General features: G+C 43.3%; 1 protein-coding gene across 1 annotated transcript in view; it reads left to right on the forward strand.

Annotated features, from left to right (window-relative positions):
- Positions 1 to 17,526, forward strand: part of ARHGEF33 (Rho guanine nucleotide exchange factor 33) — a 90,407-nt gene that overhangs the window by 46,782 nt on the left and 26,099 nt on the right. Inside the window, exons 5-9 of the mRNA XM_021717597.1 lie at positions 311 to 420; positions 2,537 to 2,586; positions 12,810 to 12,974; positions 13,651 to 13,772; positions 15,429 to 15,574. Coding sequence (XP_021573272.1) covers positions 396 to 420; positions 2,537 to 2,586; positions 12,810 to 12,974; positions 13,651 to 13,772; positions 15,429 to 15,574 — 508 coding nt within the window. The 5' untranslated portion in view covers positions 311 to 395. The remainder of the gene's footprint in view (positions 1 to 310; positions 421 to 2,536; positions 2,587 to 12,809; positions 12,975 to 13,650; positions 13,773 to 15,428; positions 15,575 to 17,526) is intronic.

Here is a 17,526-nt window from a genome sequence, read left to right on the forward strand (position 1 = left end):
AGCCCAGCAGGTCGAGGCTGTGGTGGCTGGGAGCGGCCACTGCGCTCCAGTCTGGGCGACCCAGTGAGACTCCAACTCAAAAGAAAAAACCAAAAAAAAACTACCCTAAATATGAGTCATGAATTTCAAACTGACTTACAAAATGATATTTACTGTCAAGTTAAATATTTACTCAATTTATTATTTTTACTCTTCTGAAATTGCATAAATGCCAAGCTGTGTCCTTTTCAATTTTTTAAAGTCTGCACATTAAGTCCAGTTTCTTCGCCAGTTCTACCTGCTACCCCTGACTCTTGATTTCCATTGGCAGGTGCAAGGGAGAGGAGGAGGCCTGAGTTGGGACAATGATGATGTGATGTTGAAGAAGAAGCTGGAGGAGAGAAGCAACCGGCACCATGGAAAAAACCAAGACAAAGCAAGGTCAGATCTCCCCTATGACTTGCTTTAGGACTCAGGATTGAAGGAACATAGGTTTCACCACTGTTTCAAAATGTGACAATGTGTTAGCTTAAGTATTTTCATTTCCCTGTCATCATGTAACGAGCATGAAGAATATAGATTGGTACTGGAAAATAGAAAATGCCAGGTATATGTATAACATATATAATATTCTAACTATATAAAATATATAAATATGTATTACATATTATTTGGTGTGAGTTGTTTACTTATTTTTCTTAGCAGTAACTTTAGGACTGCCTCAGAACAATAAGACAGAGTCAACTAATAGACATCTAACACCTTCTAGCCCAGGCTAGAAGCGTAAGTGCTTTGTCTTTCAATCTTTACCATCTAGAAGCAACCGTATAGAAGCACGTTCTGTTACCATCTCCCGTTTACAGAGGAGGAAACAGTCATGGAGAAGTCAGATGACAGCTATGAAGTGTCATGGTTAGGTCTGGAATCCTGGTCTTTGTTTCCAAGTCCTGGTTCTTGCCATTATACCAGGCTGTCGGGACACTGTATAAAATGCGCTAGCCGGGCTCGGTGGCTCAGCCTGTAATCCCGTGCCTTTGGGAGGCTGAGGTGAGTGGATTGCCTGAGCCCGCGGGTTCGAGACCTGCCTGGGCAGCGAGACCTCATCTCTACAATAAATCAAAAAAATCAGCTGGGCGTGGTAGCGCATGCCTGTAATTCCAGCTACTTGGAAGGCTGAGGTGGAAGGATCGCCGGAGCCCAGCAGGTCGAGGCTGCGGTGGCCGGGAGCGGCCACTGCACTCCAGTCTGGGCGACAGAGTGAGACTCAAAAAAAAAAAATGTGCTAAATAATCTTTACTTGAGTTTGTGCAGGACTTTGGTCAACTCAAACCATCAGGATTTTACAGGGACAGCTGTCTGTGTATGTAAATTCTGGGCTGAGGGGATATGTTATTTATGAACCAAACATACTGAGGCTGGCTCCTCTAAGGAGGGGTTTCCTGCACCAGAACATCTCAGGGGAACAGTTTACACATCCACACTACCAGATGTTTGCAACCAGGGGTTTCAGCTGTAAACTGCTTGATTCACATAATGTGACAAATTGGAAAAGTCGCTAAATTCTGCAACAAGCAGAATCCAATGTGGTTCTGAAAAGTGCATTAGAAGCCAACCCTCTTTTCTCCCTAGGTTGCAAATGGTTTTTATACCCTTGCCCTGTGTTTCTCAGTCCCTGGTGTTGACAATACCGTTTTCTTCTGTCTACATCCTTCCCAGAGCTTTTGCACTGACAATTCCCTTCTGCCAGCCCTCTTGCCCAAGACAGCAAGCGTCCCTTAGCAGATCTTGGCAGTGACGGCAGGGCACGTTCAGAAGTTTGAGGTCAAAGGTAGGAGAAGTCAGGAACATGTGGCCCAGGCCTCCTTTGCTTGGTGCCTGGTGAAAAGCCGCCTTGTCGACTGTTGAACTGTCCCCTTGGGTAGATGTCAGTCCTCCTTAAGAACATTCCCTTCTGGTTATGTCATAAGTTATGTCATAAGCACTCCTCATTGGGTTGGGCCGATCCACCATCCCTCTGTGGTAGAACATGGTTTTCTTTTTTCTTGAGTTGGAGTCTCACTCTGTCACCCAGACTGGAGTTCTGTGGCCGCTCCTGGCCACCGCAACCTCGACCTGCTGGGCTCCGGCGATCCTTCCGCCTCAGCCTTCCAAGTAGTAGGAATTACAGGCATGCGCTACCACGCCCGGCTGATTTTTTGATTTATTGTAGAGATGAGGTCTCGCTGCCCAGGCGGGTCTCGAACCCGCGGACTCAGGCAATCCACTCACCTCAGCCTCCCAAAGGCGTGGGATTGCAGGCTGAGCCAACGAGCCCAGCTAGAACATGGTTTTCTACCAGAAAAGTATGTCAGGTAGTTATGGTTTGGTCATGAGAATGTGTGAATACAAAAACCACTTACACCAACTTCTCTTTTGTTCCTTTTGAGAAACTGGTTTCCTGTCATGCAGACACAGACATAGGACCCTATGCCTTCCCTTGTTCCCTGCATGCCTCTGAGGAGAACAGGACAGAACAGAATGAGTTGTGTTGATTGAACAAAGCTCTTTCTCCCTACAGGAGAGAATGAACACATGCCGGTGAATAATCCTTCCACACAGATTTACCAGGTAAAGACCAACAGCGTGTTTTAAATGCTCCCATGTGTAACCAAGATGACTGTTCTTGACATGTAGAGAACTTTAGCACTCACTACTGCTTCCACACGCATCATTGCATTTGTTCTCTTAACAAGACTGCAAGATAGGCAGGGCAGAGGGTGTCAACTCTAATGTACTTTAGAGAGAATTTTTTTTTTTTTTTTTTTTTTTGAGTTGGAGTCTCACTCTGTCGCCCAGACTGGAGCACAGTGGCCGCTCTAGGCCACCGCAGCCTTGACCCGCTGGGTCCCAGCGATCCTTCCGCCTCAGCCTTCCAAGTAGCCGGAATTACAGGCATGCGCTACCATGCCCGGCTGATTTTTTGATTTATTGTAGAGATGAGGTCTCACTGCCCAGGCAGGTCTCGAACCCGCAGGCTCAGGCAATCCACTCACCTCAGCCTCCCAAAGGCGCGGGATTACAGGCTGAGCCACCGAGCCCGGTGAGAATTTTTTTTTTTCTTGGAGACAGGGGCCTCACTACATAGCCCAGGCTGGTCTTGAACTCCTGGGCTCGAGCTCAGCTTCCCAAGTAACTGAGACTACAGGTGCGTGTCACTGTGCCTGGCCGAGAACTGACTATTGAAGGATGGGTTATCCAGTTTATAAAACACAGCATCCCACCCTCACCTCCACTCTACTTCTCTTGCCTGTTGCTACCTCTGCTATGGTCATTATCCCGAGCAGCAACATTTCCATCAGAGAGGAAGGGAGAGCAAGATCTGTTTGACTTTCTTTTTTCTTTTCTTTTCTTCCCTCTCCCTTCCTTCCCCCCGCAACCCCCATCTCACTCTGTTGCCTAGGCTGGAGTGCAGTGGCATAATCACAGGTCACTGCAGCCTCAGTCTCTGGAGCTTGGGCGATCTGTCCACCTCAGCCTCCTGAGTAGCTGGGACTATGGGTGCGTGCCCCTCTGCCCAGCGAATTTTTTGATTTTTTTGGTAGAGATGAAGCCTTGCTATGTTGTCTAGGCTGGTCTCGAACCCCTGGGCTCAAGCCATCCTCCCGCCTCAGCGTCCTGAGCAGCTGGCACTACAGACACACGCCACCATGTTTTAAATTTTTTGAATTCTTTCCAATTTCTTGTAGAGACGAGGTCTCACTGAGTCGCCCCGGCTGGTCTCAAACTCCTAGGCTCAAGAAGTCCCCCTGCCTCGGCCTCCCAAAGTGCTGAGATTATAGGTGTGAGCCTCTGTGTTGGGCCAAGATCTGTTTTTTTGTTTGTTTGTTTGTTTTTAGTTTCCTATTTCAGCAGGGAGCGTTAAGGATTGAAAGGGGATTAGCATTGCAAATGTCCAAATATAGTTATAGGAAAAAATGGTTAAACTCCTTTTAAGCAATGAGAGTAATTTAATTTCAAGGAAGGTGAAAGTTCTGTAAAAGCCTCTTTGCTGTAAGAGTCATATCGGGCTGCTTTGGCTCTTAAAATAGTTATTGATTTGGCTTCTCTCTCCCAACTGTATATTTATTTATTTATTTTGAGTAAGAGTCTCATTCTGTCACCCAGGCTGGAGTGCAGTGGCACACCTATGGCCATCGCAGCCTCCCTGCTGGGCTCAGGTGATCCGTCCACCTCAGCTGTTCAAGTAGCTAGAACCACAGGCATGCATCACCACGCCCAGCTAATTTTTTGACTTATTGTGAAGATTAGGTCTCGCCAAGTTGCCCGGGCTGTTCTCGAACCTGTGGGCTCAGGTAATCCTCTCGCCTCTGCCTCCCAAACTGCTGGGATTACAGACGTGAGCCACCGTACCAGGCTTCCCAACTATAAAATTAAAGTACATTTCTGTTCTTATACACCATGGAAGTTCATTCTGATGTCATGTGTAACATGAAAGCAGCTTGGGCTAGGGAAACCCATGCACCTCTCTAGACCCCAGGCAGTGTTATCTGGAAAACATGAGAAGGGAGCGATTGGTGGGGGCTAGGAGAAGTGTTGCTTTCCAAGTCGGCCCTAAGGTTTGAGCTTCTGGGAACTAGGAAGAACAGTGGTCTCTGGAGCAGAAATACAGAAGTCCAGAGGAGCAGATGTTTTAAGGGAAATGTTATTTAGACTTCTTGAGTTTAAGTGAGTGTAAAGCGAGAATAACAACCCGTTCTGAGGACTATCACACAAGAGAGTGTTGCTGTGGGCCCAGCTGGGGCCAGCGAGCACAGGTTTATGAAGACATGTTAAAATCATGTTGCTTCTAGACTCAGACCGGCTGTGGGACAGGGTGTAGGAAACAGCTTCATTTCAACTGAATGCATATTTTATTGAACAGTTACGATGTGCAAAGTCTATTGCATGGCCTAATGGGAAATTAATAAAATAGATTTTCTCATGGATCTTTAAGTGTTCACAACCTGAAAAATAAATACACTATATAACTCATACAAGGTAGGCTGTTGAAAGGATTACCATGGAAGCACTGACCAAGTTCCATGGGGGAGGGACGAATTAGTATCGGATGGAAGATTTGAACCCGCACATAAGGACAAGATCATTTGACAAGTGGGGAGGGGGAAGCTTACTTTGGGCAGAGGGACCAGCTTGAATCAAGGCTTGGAAGCCAGAGCGGGTCTTCACTCAGTGTTGACTTGATGCCTCCCTGATCTGAGATTTCCAAATGCTTTCCCTGCCCACCTTCCCTCTGTTCTGACCTGCGTGTGGCATTTGAGTGAGCGTGAGTACCGCTTTAAATTCAGGTATGATTTCAAGTCTATTACAGAGTTTTTGTAGGTCACTCCCTGAATGTTGGCTAAATATAGCTGCCCTGGGGGTGGCCTCATTATCTTATTGTATCACAAATCCAAGTACAACTGTTCACAGTGGAACACACCGGGCAATGGAAGTGAAACTGGTCATAACCCCATCCTTGTTTTAAAAAAAACACTTCCTAAGCCCCGCGTTCCTGCAAACAACATTTAACCAAAAGAAGAAGAAGAAAGAGGTGAAGTAAAGAAAGAAGAGGACGAGGAAGGAGGGAAGTAGGGGAGGAATCAGCTGTAACAGAAGCAAATCCATGCTAGAAGGGAGGGTAACTGAAGCCAAATAGAAAATTTCAGCAATTTTCTATCTCCTTATTTCATTTTCTTGATAGATCCCAGCCCTACCTGACATGACTATACACATGAACTTTTTGTTTTTGCCTGTCTCCTCATCTAGAATGTAAGCTCTAAGGGCAGGAATTTAGTCCATTTGGCTTTCTGTTGTATTCTCAGTATGAAGTACAGTGCCTGGCATATAAAGACATTTTCAACAAATATGAGTTGAATGAATGAATATATACGAGATGTGTATATTGCTCTGAGCTAAGAAGTCTGACGCAGTGATTCACTCTGGTGCCAAACAGTGTTGGGAGAAATATCTGGTTCTTTGGGGGAAAAAAGGAAGAGATTCTTACTTTATCCCTTAATCAAAACAAAGGGCTAAACACAAAAAATCAAACCACAACATTTTAGAATAAGTGAATATTTGTTTTGTCTCTGGATGTGAAATGTCTTTCTAAGTAAAAATGTGCTGGAAGAAATCACAAAGAAAGGGATTTGGAATTCATTCATATCACAATTAAAAATTTTTCCAACTTAAAAATATTTTAAATAAATTCAAAGGCAGCCAGGCGTAGTGGCTCATGCCTATAATCCCGGCACTTTGGGAGGCAGAGGTGAGAGAACTGTCTGAGCCCAGGGGTTTGAGGTAAGCCTGGACAACTTGGTGAGACCTTGTGTCTACAATTAAAAAAAAAATTAGCCAGGTGGCATGCACCTGTCGTCCAGCTACTTGGAAGGCTAAGGAGGAAGGCTCGCCTGAGTCCAGCAGGTCAAGGTTGAGGTGGCTGTGAATGTGCCACTGCATTCCAGCCTGAGTGACAGAGTGAGACTCAAAAAAAAAAAAAAGAAAAGACAAATTGGAACAACACTTACAAGTATTTTAAAGGTTTACTTATAAATAGTTCATGAAACTCAATAAAAATGGAAACTTCCAAGACCCCAGTAGAAAATGGGCAAAGAACACAAACAGACAATTTACAAAAGTAAAATTACAAATTACTAATGGACAGAAGAAAAGCTTGAAGCTTAAAAAAGCAACGATTAAAATAAGGAGGATGCTATTTTGACTACCTAACTGGCAAATACTAAAATAATATTTTGTTCTGATGACTGCGTGTAATTGGTAAGTAACTTTTAGGAAAACTATTAGTTAAAATGCAGCAAGTGCGTTAAAATAGTCAATCCATCATTGGCTCCCTGTTCTAAATCCTTTGGATGGACTTGACTTCCTTGGTGACCATACGATGCAGGAACTCTAATCAGGTCACAGAAGTCAACAGGAGAGTGAGCGCTACTCTCCTGGAGAAGGACCACCAGAACAGGCGAATCCGTGTGGGTACGCCAGCTGCTCCTTGGATTTGCAGTATGTTCCCTTTGATTTGAACCCAAGCCTATTCCCTTTTTCTCTCATCCTTCGTCCACTGCATATGTCTCTTTCAAAGTCATTGAATCAGAGCTCTTTTCCAGAGCCAGGTGGTATTGTTTCACCCTTGATTACTTAATTTTGCATATGGATTAAAAGTATAATCCTCTTAACATGAGAAGGAATCCCACAATTAAGGCAATAGATATGGAAACGGCACAATTTAGTGCTAGCCAAGCTCACACTAATGATTTGAGCTGCAGTTGCTTTTTAGGCTCTCTTGCAGCCTTAGGAATGTAAACACTGCAGCTTCCTCCATGTCTATGGCTTAATTTTCTTATTTTGACTTGGAGTCTCACTCTGTCGCCCAGACTGGAGTGCAGTGGCCGCTTCCGGTCACCGCAGCCTTGACCTGCTGGGCTCCGGCGATCCTTCCGCCTCAGCCTTCCAAGGAGCTGGAACTACAGGCGCGCGCTACCATGCTCGGCTGATTTTTGGTTTATTGTAGAGATGAGGTCTCGCCAAGTTCCCGGGGGTGGGGAGGCGCGAGGCTCGAACCCGCGGGCTCAGGCAATTCACTCACCTAGGCCTCCCAAAGCGCGGGATTACAGACTGAGCCACCGAGCCCGGCTGGCTTAAGTTTTATATATCTTTTTTTGGTTCGTTTTTTTGAGTCGGAGTCTGTCTCTTGTTGCCCCAACTGGAGTGCAGTGGCACACTCACAGCCTTGAACTGCTGGGTTTAGACAATCCTTCTGGCTCAATGTTCCAAGTAGCTGGTACTACAGGTGTGAGCCGTCATGCCTGGTTAATTTTTTGATTTATTGTAGAGACGAAGCCTCGCCAAGTTGCTCAAGCTAGTCTCAAACTCCTGGACTCAGGCAATCCTCTTTCAAAGTGTTGAGATTACAGGAGTGAGCCACCATGCTCAGCCATGTTTTATATCTTATTATTCAAGACATGTTTTTCTAAGTCCATTAATTTAGGAGATTGCATATCATATATAATGTCTCAAGAATATACAACCATATTGTTACAACTTTCCAAACCCTCTGATCAAATATATTTGTATAATTACTAACTAACTGAATGGATTACCTCTCTGCAATGTAGTAAATTTTCCCTTTGGATCAAATGTTACCTAACATCTTTGACTCACAGTTATTTCATATTTAGTAATTTATCTGGCAGGGCATGGTGGTGTGCACCTATAGTCCCAGCTTTGCAGGAGGCTGAGGCAGAAGGATTGCCTGAGTCCAGGAGATTGAGGCAGCACTGAGCCATGAGCACTCCAGACTGGGTGTCAGAGTGAGATCCCGACTCAAAAAAAAAAAAAAAAAGAATTTATTCTAAGAAAATAATCTAAAATATATATAAAACTTTAAATAAAACACTATATGACAGCATTACCTATAATATTGAAAAATTACAAACCACAAATTTTCAAACAAGAGTAATGGATAGGTAAAGTGTGTCACATTCATAGGATGGACTGAATAGTATATTGTCATTAAAAATGGACATTTAGAAACTTTTGAAGGATAAGGAAATGGACTTCTTAGAATCCTGGGAGGAAAAGGAGGGGGAAAATCAAAATGTATCTTCGGTGTGATTTCAGTCATGTTAATATCTGCATTTATATGCCTAGAGCAAAATAGAAGAAAATATGAACATTAATGGTTATAATGAAATAATGAGATTGGAGTGATTCTCTTTTTCTTCTTTATTTTTCTCTGTAATGAAAATAATTTTAGACAATAAATTAAGTGCCAAAAGGACCTCTCATTGAAAAACTATGGGAACCAGTCCTGCCATAATGGGTTTTATTGTCAAAACCGCCATTGAAAGTTTGCTAGGATCTGTAAGTCCTGGGTGAGGAATGTTCTCCAAACACCCGGAGACATGAACTCTTCTAGGCCAGCTGTGCATCCAAGGATCCTTGAGATAAAGCACACCAGGCTTCACACCAGCTTCTAGATGGCCTGTAAGGATGGTGGTTGGGGTCAACTTCTGCAGGGAGTGTAGAGGGAGGATTTGGGAACCTCACTCACTACAGTCAGATTGCTTACTGCTCACTTTGTATTTTAAATCATTGCATTTCTAGGGTTAATAAAGAGGGGCTAAAACTGGGAGATGGAAGTTGGCAGAAAAACTACGTTGCTTCTGCAGTGAGCTGGGTTTAGGGGAAGTAAAAGAAATGACCTTGGCATCCTTGCCAGCATGTATGTGCTACTACAAAACTCCTCAGCTCTTGCTCTTTCCAGTTAAAAGAATTTGGCATGCCTTAAGGAGGTTCCCCAAACCTTGACATGACTTTGCAGAGTTTCCAAGGCACAAGTTCAGTCCCTGAAATTGTCTTGGAGCAGCTTCATGACCTTGATAATGTGGCAGAAAGGAAGGGAAAGTCTGTGTAAAGCAAACGTTGGAATTTGTGGACATTAAGTCCGAGGACTGTGGGATGTTTAGTGGGAAAAAAAATCGGATAACGCTAAGATTCATCTTAAAAAGAGTTAAGACATCAAGGAAGGAAAGAAAATGAGAAACAGAGATTAAGAGCAGGAAATGGGAGGAATTCGGAGCCCTCTCCCCTATGGATTTGAGCCTAAGATGCCCTCTGTGGTGCCCTAGGCTTCCAAGTACAAGCCTCCCCTGAACCCGTCTTCCGTGGGAGCCCGCCTCCAGCGGCAGGATGGAGGGATCATAATCTCTCTAGAGCAGCTTCATGAAAAAATCAACGAGATGACGAACGTGTTCAACTCGCTGGAGAACAAGGTAGACACCCGTTTCTAGTCCTTGGGGTGGGCTGTGGGCCATCAAATAAGAAAGCCGAAGAGACAGTTGAGAAAAGATGTTAAGAAGGCCTGGCATGGTGGTTCCCGCCTATAATCTCAGAACTTTGGGAGGCTGAGGTGGGAGGATTGCTTGAGCCCAGGAGTTTGAGACCAGCCTGGGCAACATAGTGAGACCTCGTCTCTAATAAAAAATAGGGGGAAAAAAGATGATAAGACCATGTCTTTAGAGTATTTTTTATTCACAAGGTAGTGGTCAGGTTGGTATGGGAAACCCAGTCTGTGTCAGTTAAAGATATTAACAGCCCTCAGCATCTTAAAAGTGAGTGACATGCTGTCTTAGGTGTGTGATTGTGTCAAAATGGCTTCCTTTCCCTAGTTGGCCAGTTTTGTGAGCTGTTTACAAAGCAGTAATATTTCAGGTACCCCAAGGGCTCAAAGTAACATATGGGGAGGAAATGGCATGTAAACACACAATAGCTTCAGAATTACCAGAGTCCCGTGTAACCTGGCTGTTATGGGGAAATTCCAGTTTTTAATTTTTTGAGAGCTGAGGTTTTACAGGTGAGGGAAGGTCTTGTCCCTAGGACATGCTGCTGGTTTTGGCTTTCTGAGGAAAACTCCACACATGCACCTAAGGGAGCAGGGATCACGAAACCTATTTCTGTTAGATAGTGGTTCCTTTTTTTTTCTCCTTCCAAGCAGGAAACCTAAGATATCGGGTTTCTGTTCTTCAATTTTAAAACTTGAGCAAGTTTTTGCTTTGCCATTCTATAGCCATCAGTTTTGTTTATTTTGCTCACAGAAGATGAATTTACATAATGAAAATTACCAGGAAGTTGTTGATCTGGTGGTTTAATCCATCATGATGACTGAATTAGGACATGTGCCAAAATCCATTACAAAGATTAATTCTAATTAAAAACGATGGGACTGGAGAAACAGATTGCTCACGTTGTTTTCCCAGTCTTCTGGCCCTAAACACTTGACAGGCCCTGATTTTTTTTTTCCTCAAAATAATCTCTCTGAGCCAGACTCGGTGGCTCAGCCTGTAATCCCACGCCTTGGGAGGCTGAGGTGAGTGAATTGCCTGAGTCCGTGGGTTCGAGACGCGCCTGGGCAACTTGGTGAGACCTCATCTTTACAATAAATCAAAAAACTAGCCGGGTGTGGTAGCGCGCCTGTAGTTCCAGCCACTTTGGAAGGCTGAGGCGGAAGGATCACTGGAGCCCAGCAGGTCGAGGCTGCCGTGGCCGGAAGCGGCCACTGCACTCCAGTCTGGGCGACAGAGTGAGACTCCAACTCAGGAAAAAAAAAAAAAAAATCTCTCTGGTTCCTCATTTCTCCCTACTCCTAGCCCCAGAAAGAATTCCTTTGTGAGGTGCAGTGAGCTACAAAATTTTGTATTTTAAAAATATGATTCAGGAGACTAAGTCATTGTGTAGCGGGCGGTGCCAATGCAGATTGGAACCACTTGGATGATCTGATTCTGAAAATGTTTAGAAATACACATTAGAAAAAACTGTGTTAGGGAGCCTGGACTTTAGTTTTCATTCCTTTCAAATAAGAATACTTGACTGTGGAATGAACCTAAATGGTTCTGTTTTAAAGAGAGAAGCGGAGCTAAGAGTTCCTCTGCTTATCAGGGTGGAAGATCGTCAATGTCAAGAAAGTGCTCTTATCGTATTGTTATTAGTATCTTAACCTACTGTCTGTTGAAAATGCTTTTTTCATTTGCTCAATAAATAAAACTGAAATTTAGGACTGTTGCATTTTCTCCACATTTCTGTTTGTGTCTAACTTTTGGATTTTCCCTGTAAAGGGGGAGAAGCATTAAAATGTTTTGAACACCCGTGTACTGAGTATGTCTGTGGTAGGTGGCTGGCCTAAGTTCACACACTTTCAACACAGCCCAGGGAAATAGATACGATAGCATCTTATGGATGAGGAGAGTGCTACACAGAAGTCAGTCAGCTTGTCTTAGTACTTGCGGGGGAGAGCCAGGTGTGGAAGTTGACTGCAGAAGTTCATTGTGTGCACTCCTGCATGACCAGGCTTGACAGCTGAAGATGACTTACACCACCATCAACGTCAACTGAGCTCCTATCGTGTCCTACCAGATACTTCTGTGCCTTCTTTATGGATTAAAGCATACCGTCATCAAAAAGGCCATTTCCACTGTGAGCTGTGGCTCACGACTATAATCTCAGCACTTGGGGAGGCAGAAGCAAGAGGACTGCCTGAGTCTAGGAGTTCGAGACCACTCTAGGCAACTTGGCTAGACTTCGTCTCTATATAAATTAAAAAATTAGCCAGGTGTGGTTGCACACACCTGTAGTACCAGCTACTTGGAAGGCTGAGGTGGAAGGATCACCTGAGCCCACAGGTCAAGGCTGCAGTGGCTGTGAGTGTCCCACTGCACTCTAGCCTGGGCAACGGAGTGAGACCCTTGACTCAAAAAACAAAAAAAGTCCATTTCCTTCTTTTCTACATATCATCTAAGGCTATAAATAAAAAACTTCTTCCCTTTCAAAGTAATTATCAGTTACACCTGGCTATTACTCTTTCTATCCTTTAACTTCTTAAGGGAAGGACTGAATTTTTTTTGTCTTTCATACCAACCAGAAAGAATGTGACCCATCCTTCTTCTCTCACAGAATTCTAAGAGTTACTGGATCAAGATAGTCTTTCACATACATATGTTTCTTTTCAAGTCAATTTCATTTTAATCAAAGGCTTCAGAGTAAATAGAAGCTTGCAGGAGTACTTATAAACTTAATTAATTGCTTGCTTTCACTTACCAAGCTTCAGCATGTGCTGTGTCAAGAAGACCCTGTTTTCCCTAGAAGGATATGGCCAAGGTTAAGTTGTCCAAACTTCAGTAGACTAGCAAATGAGGTCTGTAGATTTTCAGGAGCCTGGGTTCCCAAACAAGAGAAAACCTCAAGGGCCGATGGTGCCTTCTATAAGAATTTACAGCAAATTGAATTCACTTTTCCTGATTATTTAGTTGCAGGCCCTAGCCTCTGAACTCAAAACTGGGTTCACAGAAGCAATGCAAGAACTGTCACGAATTCAACATGGAGAATATGCTTTGGAAGAAAAGGTTAAGAGTTGCAAATGTTCCATGGAAGAAAAAGTTACTGAGATGAAGAACTCATTAAACTATTTCAAGGTAGGCCCCTCTTCAGTTTTCCGGCTGAAAAGAGGATCTTGGTCTTGGTAGCAGGAGTAGAAAACGTGCCTTTTCCCATAACAGCCAAATATAAAAATGTTTTCTCTGGCTCATTCACCAGTTATGGAAAAATCTCTATTTCATGATTTTTTTGGGGGGGGAAGGGGGGTCTGTGTTACAATTAGAGGCCATGTGGAAGCCAATTTTTCATCTCTCATTTATCCATTCAATAGATATGTATTAAAAGTTTATAGTGGCAACCATAGGAAAGGACAAAATCATGTCTTTTGCAGAAAATGGACCTAGAGAACATTATCCTAAGTGAATTAACTCAAAAACAGAAAATCAAACCTCACATATTCTCACTCATATGTAGGAACTAAATGTTAAAAAAGATAGAAAGAATAGACACTGGGGACATCCATATAGGGAGGAGACGGAAAGAGGGGTTAGAGTTCAAAAGTTACCTGTTGGATACAATGTTCACAGTCTGAGGAATGGGTCACTCCAAGCCCAATCCCCACTGGTACGCAATATGTCCATGTAATAAACATGTACTTGTACCCCCTGAATCAAAAATGAGAATTAAAAAAAAAGTTATGGTGTACTTGATTATGTTGTGTACTTTTACCCCCTGTCCCAGTCAGTATAAAACATAGCAATTCTTATTTTTTAGGAGGAGCTAAGTAATGCCATGTCAATGATCCAGGCCATCACTTCCAAACAAGAGGAGATGCAGCAGAAAATTGAACAGCTGCAACAGGAGAAGCGAAGAGAATCTAGAAAAGTTAAAGCCAAGTGAGTGTCTTAAAAACATTTACCAAAGGCAAACCCATCAACAATGGCTTATGTAGAAGGGCTGGAAACACCTTCCTCACTATCAGTATCTAAATAGTTGGTCACTGTGCCCCACAGTTCAGCACGCCATGGAGGTTAGTCACGGAGCCATAAAAGCTGGTTAATATCAAAAGTGGCCGCGTGCAGCGGCTCAGGCCTATAATCTCAGCAGTTTGAGAGGCCGAGGCAGAAGGATTGTAGCCCTCCTGCCTCGGCCTCTCAAACTGCTGAGATTATAGGCCTGAGCCGCTGCACGTGGCCACTTTTAGCTGAGTTTGAAACCAGACTTGTCAACATAGCGAGACCTCATCTCTACAAAAACATCAAAAAATGAGCCAGACGTGGTGGCGTAATTGTAGTCCCAGCTACTTGGGAGACTGAGGTGGAAGGAGGGCCTCATCCCAAGAGGTCTAGGCTGTGGTGAGCTGTGATTGTGCCACTGCACTCCAGGATGGGCAACAGACTGAGACTCTGACTCAAACAAACAAACAAACACACAAACAAACAAGTGAATGATAACTATTACAAGGAAAAATGTATTTAACAATGTGTGAAATGGAAAGGATGCAAAATAGTGTGTATGCTTTGGTTACAACGGTAAAAACAGGTAAAATAACAGCCAGAAAGATATATTTAAAAATAATGAGCCAGGCTCGGTGGCTCAGCCTGTAATCCTTCGCCTTTGGGAGGCTGAGGTGAGTGGATTGCCTGAGCCCATGGGTTGGAGACCCGCCTGGGCAACTTGGTGAGACCTCATCTCTACAATAAATCAAAAAATGAGCCAGGCATGGTAGCGCGCACCTGTAGTTCCAGTTACTTGGAAGGCTGAGGTGGAAGGATTGCCGGAGCCCAGCAGGTCGAGGCTGCAGTGGCTGGGAGCGGTCACTGTACTCCAGTCTGGGTGACAGAGAGACTCCAACTCAAAAAAAAAAGAAAAAAGAAAGAAAAAGAATGACTGTTGTGGTAAAATAACTACCAACGATGTTCCTTTTTTAATAGTTTTCTAAAATTTCTCTAATGCTACTATTATTTTACTTCTACAGTTGAAAATAAAGTTATGTTAAACAATGTCTCAACCAGGTTGAATCCAGTAGTGTTTCACCACTAAACATAATAATCTTTACTGCTACATGTATGTTTTTAACATTGCCAAATTTAAAATAGAAATATGGGAATAATATTTGTGTGACCTTGAAAAAGGAGTTACCATTTTCAGTTGAAGACCAGTTGCTTTTTGGTAACTTTGAGTTGTTTTGTTAAGAGAATACAAGTTATCCCAAGCAAACTGTCCCACTGCAAATTCTAAGGAGTCTGAGATAGGGAAGCCAGTAACAAAAAATAAGAATGTGGGTATTCTCATTAGACAGTGATTTGTAGGTATCTGATGTTTCTTCTCCAGTTTAGGTGATGAATTATGTAGAACCAAATAAATTGCTAATATTTGACCACGTCACATTTACAAAAACAGCAACTTCTATGGTTCTACTGAATCATTTAGATATTTTCTTGAGTTTGTTTGAACTGAAGTACTTCCTAACCTATCAGATATTAAGAGTCAAACTGGCTTTGTCTTTCCTTTGTCTTTGTCTTTTCCTTTGTCTTTGTTTTCTTTCCTAGGAAAACTCAAAAAGAAGAACACAGCTCCCAGGCCGGGCCTGCACAGCAAGCTCAAGGAAGCCCCTTCCGTTCAATCAACATTCCCGAGCCTGTCCTTCCAAGTGAAGACTTTCCCAATCTTTTGCCTTCCCAGGCCTATGAAAAAGGTACAGAACATGAATCTTACTGAATACCAAGTGTTTTTCCCCTAATTCCTAGGCTTAAATCATAGTTAGAAGGGTCTTGAGTCCTCCATCCTTATTAGAGGAAACTGGTATATTGCCCAGAATTTTCCCTCTTGCAATTGGAACTTAGAAGAATCCAGAGCACCTAAGTGACCCCAAAAGTCTGCCCAATTTAAAAGATTTTCTTTTTTGGGAAAATGCTAATCTGGATACTTCTAAGTTTTAACTAGATTAAAAATCTTTTATTGCATCATCAATACTATACCAACCCTAAGAGAGAAATGTTAAAAAAAAAATTTGCTCGAATAAATCATTCTATTGTCTTTCTCTGGAAAACCAAAAATAGTGCTGTCCATGGCCTGAAGCAATCACCAGCCACTTCTCTGACCTTAGGGATGTCGGAACAGATGTTAGAAAATGGCACACTAGCCAGATGCTCACTTTGGGAGGCTAAGGTGGGAGGAACACTTGAGGCCAGGAGTTTGAGACCAAGTCTGGGCAGCATAGTGAAACACCATCTCTATAAAAAAAAAGTTTTTTAAATTACCTGGTTGTGGTGCCACACACCAATAGTTCTAGCTACTCAGGAGGCTGAGGTGGAAGGATTGCTGGAACCCAGGAAGTCAAGGTTACAGTGAGCTATGATCACACTACTGCACTTCAGCCTGGGGCACAGAGCAGGACCCTATCTCTTAAAAAACAAAACAAAACTGCATGCTGGCAATATGAAAGAAACCGGATTTCCATGGGATGTCTGCTATACTGAGAAAAACGAATGTAGGTATTAACATTGTTTAGATGATTTTTCCTCTTATTTTGGTTTCATATAGGAAGTCCTTAGAAGATGGGTTCAATGATCTCTCAACCAAGTGCAGTACCTCAAAAGCAGGGTTGGTGGTTTCCTATCCTTAAGGCTTATGAGCATTTTGGTTTATAGATTCAAAGACTAAGTGTGCTCTGAATAATTGCATCTTAAAATCAAAGTCAAGTGCCTTTTAATTGGCATGTACAGATTTGCTTTCTAGATTTTTATTTATTACACATTGGACCAAGTTGTTCTAGAGACTGATAAGCACAGCATGGGAAAACTCACTGAATTCACCCAAGGAGAGAGGCCATTGCAGATGGCTCTGCTTTCTGTCCTCCAGGACATGGAGAGCGAGACCTAGGAGGATGATCCTTGTTAAGAAAGAGCACAGGAAGGGCCTGGAAAGTAAAAGTCAGACCAATGCCAGATCTGGGGCAGCTACACATGCTCACAAGATAAAAGATTAAAAATTATATTGGCAGAGCAAACGTCTGTGTCTTTAGGCAATGTATGGACAGCTCCCTCAGAGAGGAGTAATCACAGAATTTGTTGAGTCCACTGGATACAGCCGATCCGAGTGACCAGTGCCCACGTGGATTTATCAACTATTTAGTGGCAACTCTTCCTTCCTTCTCTGCTAATAGACGTGGTTGTAGTTTATTCTACTGAGTGGTTGCAGAAATTTAAGAACAATGTGCCCTAATAAGACATTTTGGATATCATTCGTGGAAGCTTGCAGTAAAACCCAGGGTTGATGGACCAAACTTTCAGAAAGTGTTGGCTTACCCACTCTGTCACCCAGGCTGGAGTGCAGTGGCACAATCATGGCTCACTGCAGCCTCACAGTGGCACAATCATGGCTCACTGCAGCCTCAAACTCCTGGGCTCAGACTATCCTTCCACCTCAGCCTCCCAAGTAGCTAGAACTACAGGCATCCACACCATGCCTGGCTAATTATTATTATTATTATTATTACTATTATTATTTGTAGTAGTAGTAGTAGTAGTAGAGACGAGGTCTCTCTATGTCGCCTAGGCTGGTCTCAAACTCCTGGGCTTAAGCCATCCTCCTGCTTTGGCCTCCTGAAGTCTGGTCCTGTGTAGTGAGCCACCGCACTGGACTGGC

This window comes from Carlito syrichta, unplaced genomic scaffold (genome assembly GCF_000164805.1).
Source record: "Carlito syrichta isolate Samal-C Ts95f unplaced genomic scaffold, Tarsius_syrichta-2.0.1 Scaffold309881, whole genome shotgun sequence".
Taxonomy (NCBI): Eukaryota; Metazoa; Chordata; class Mammalia; order Primates; family Tarsiidae; genus Carlito; species Carlito syrichta.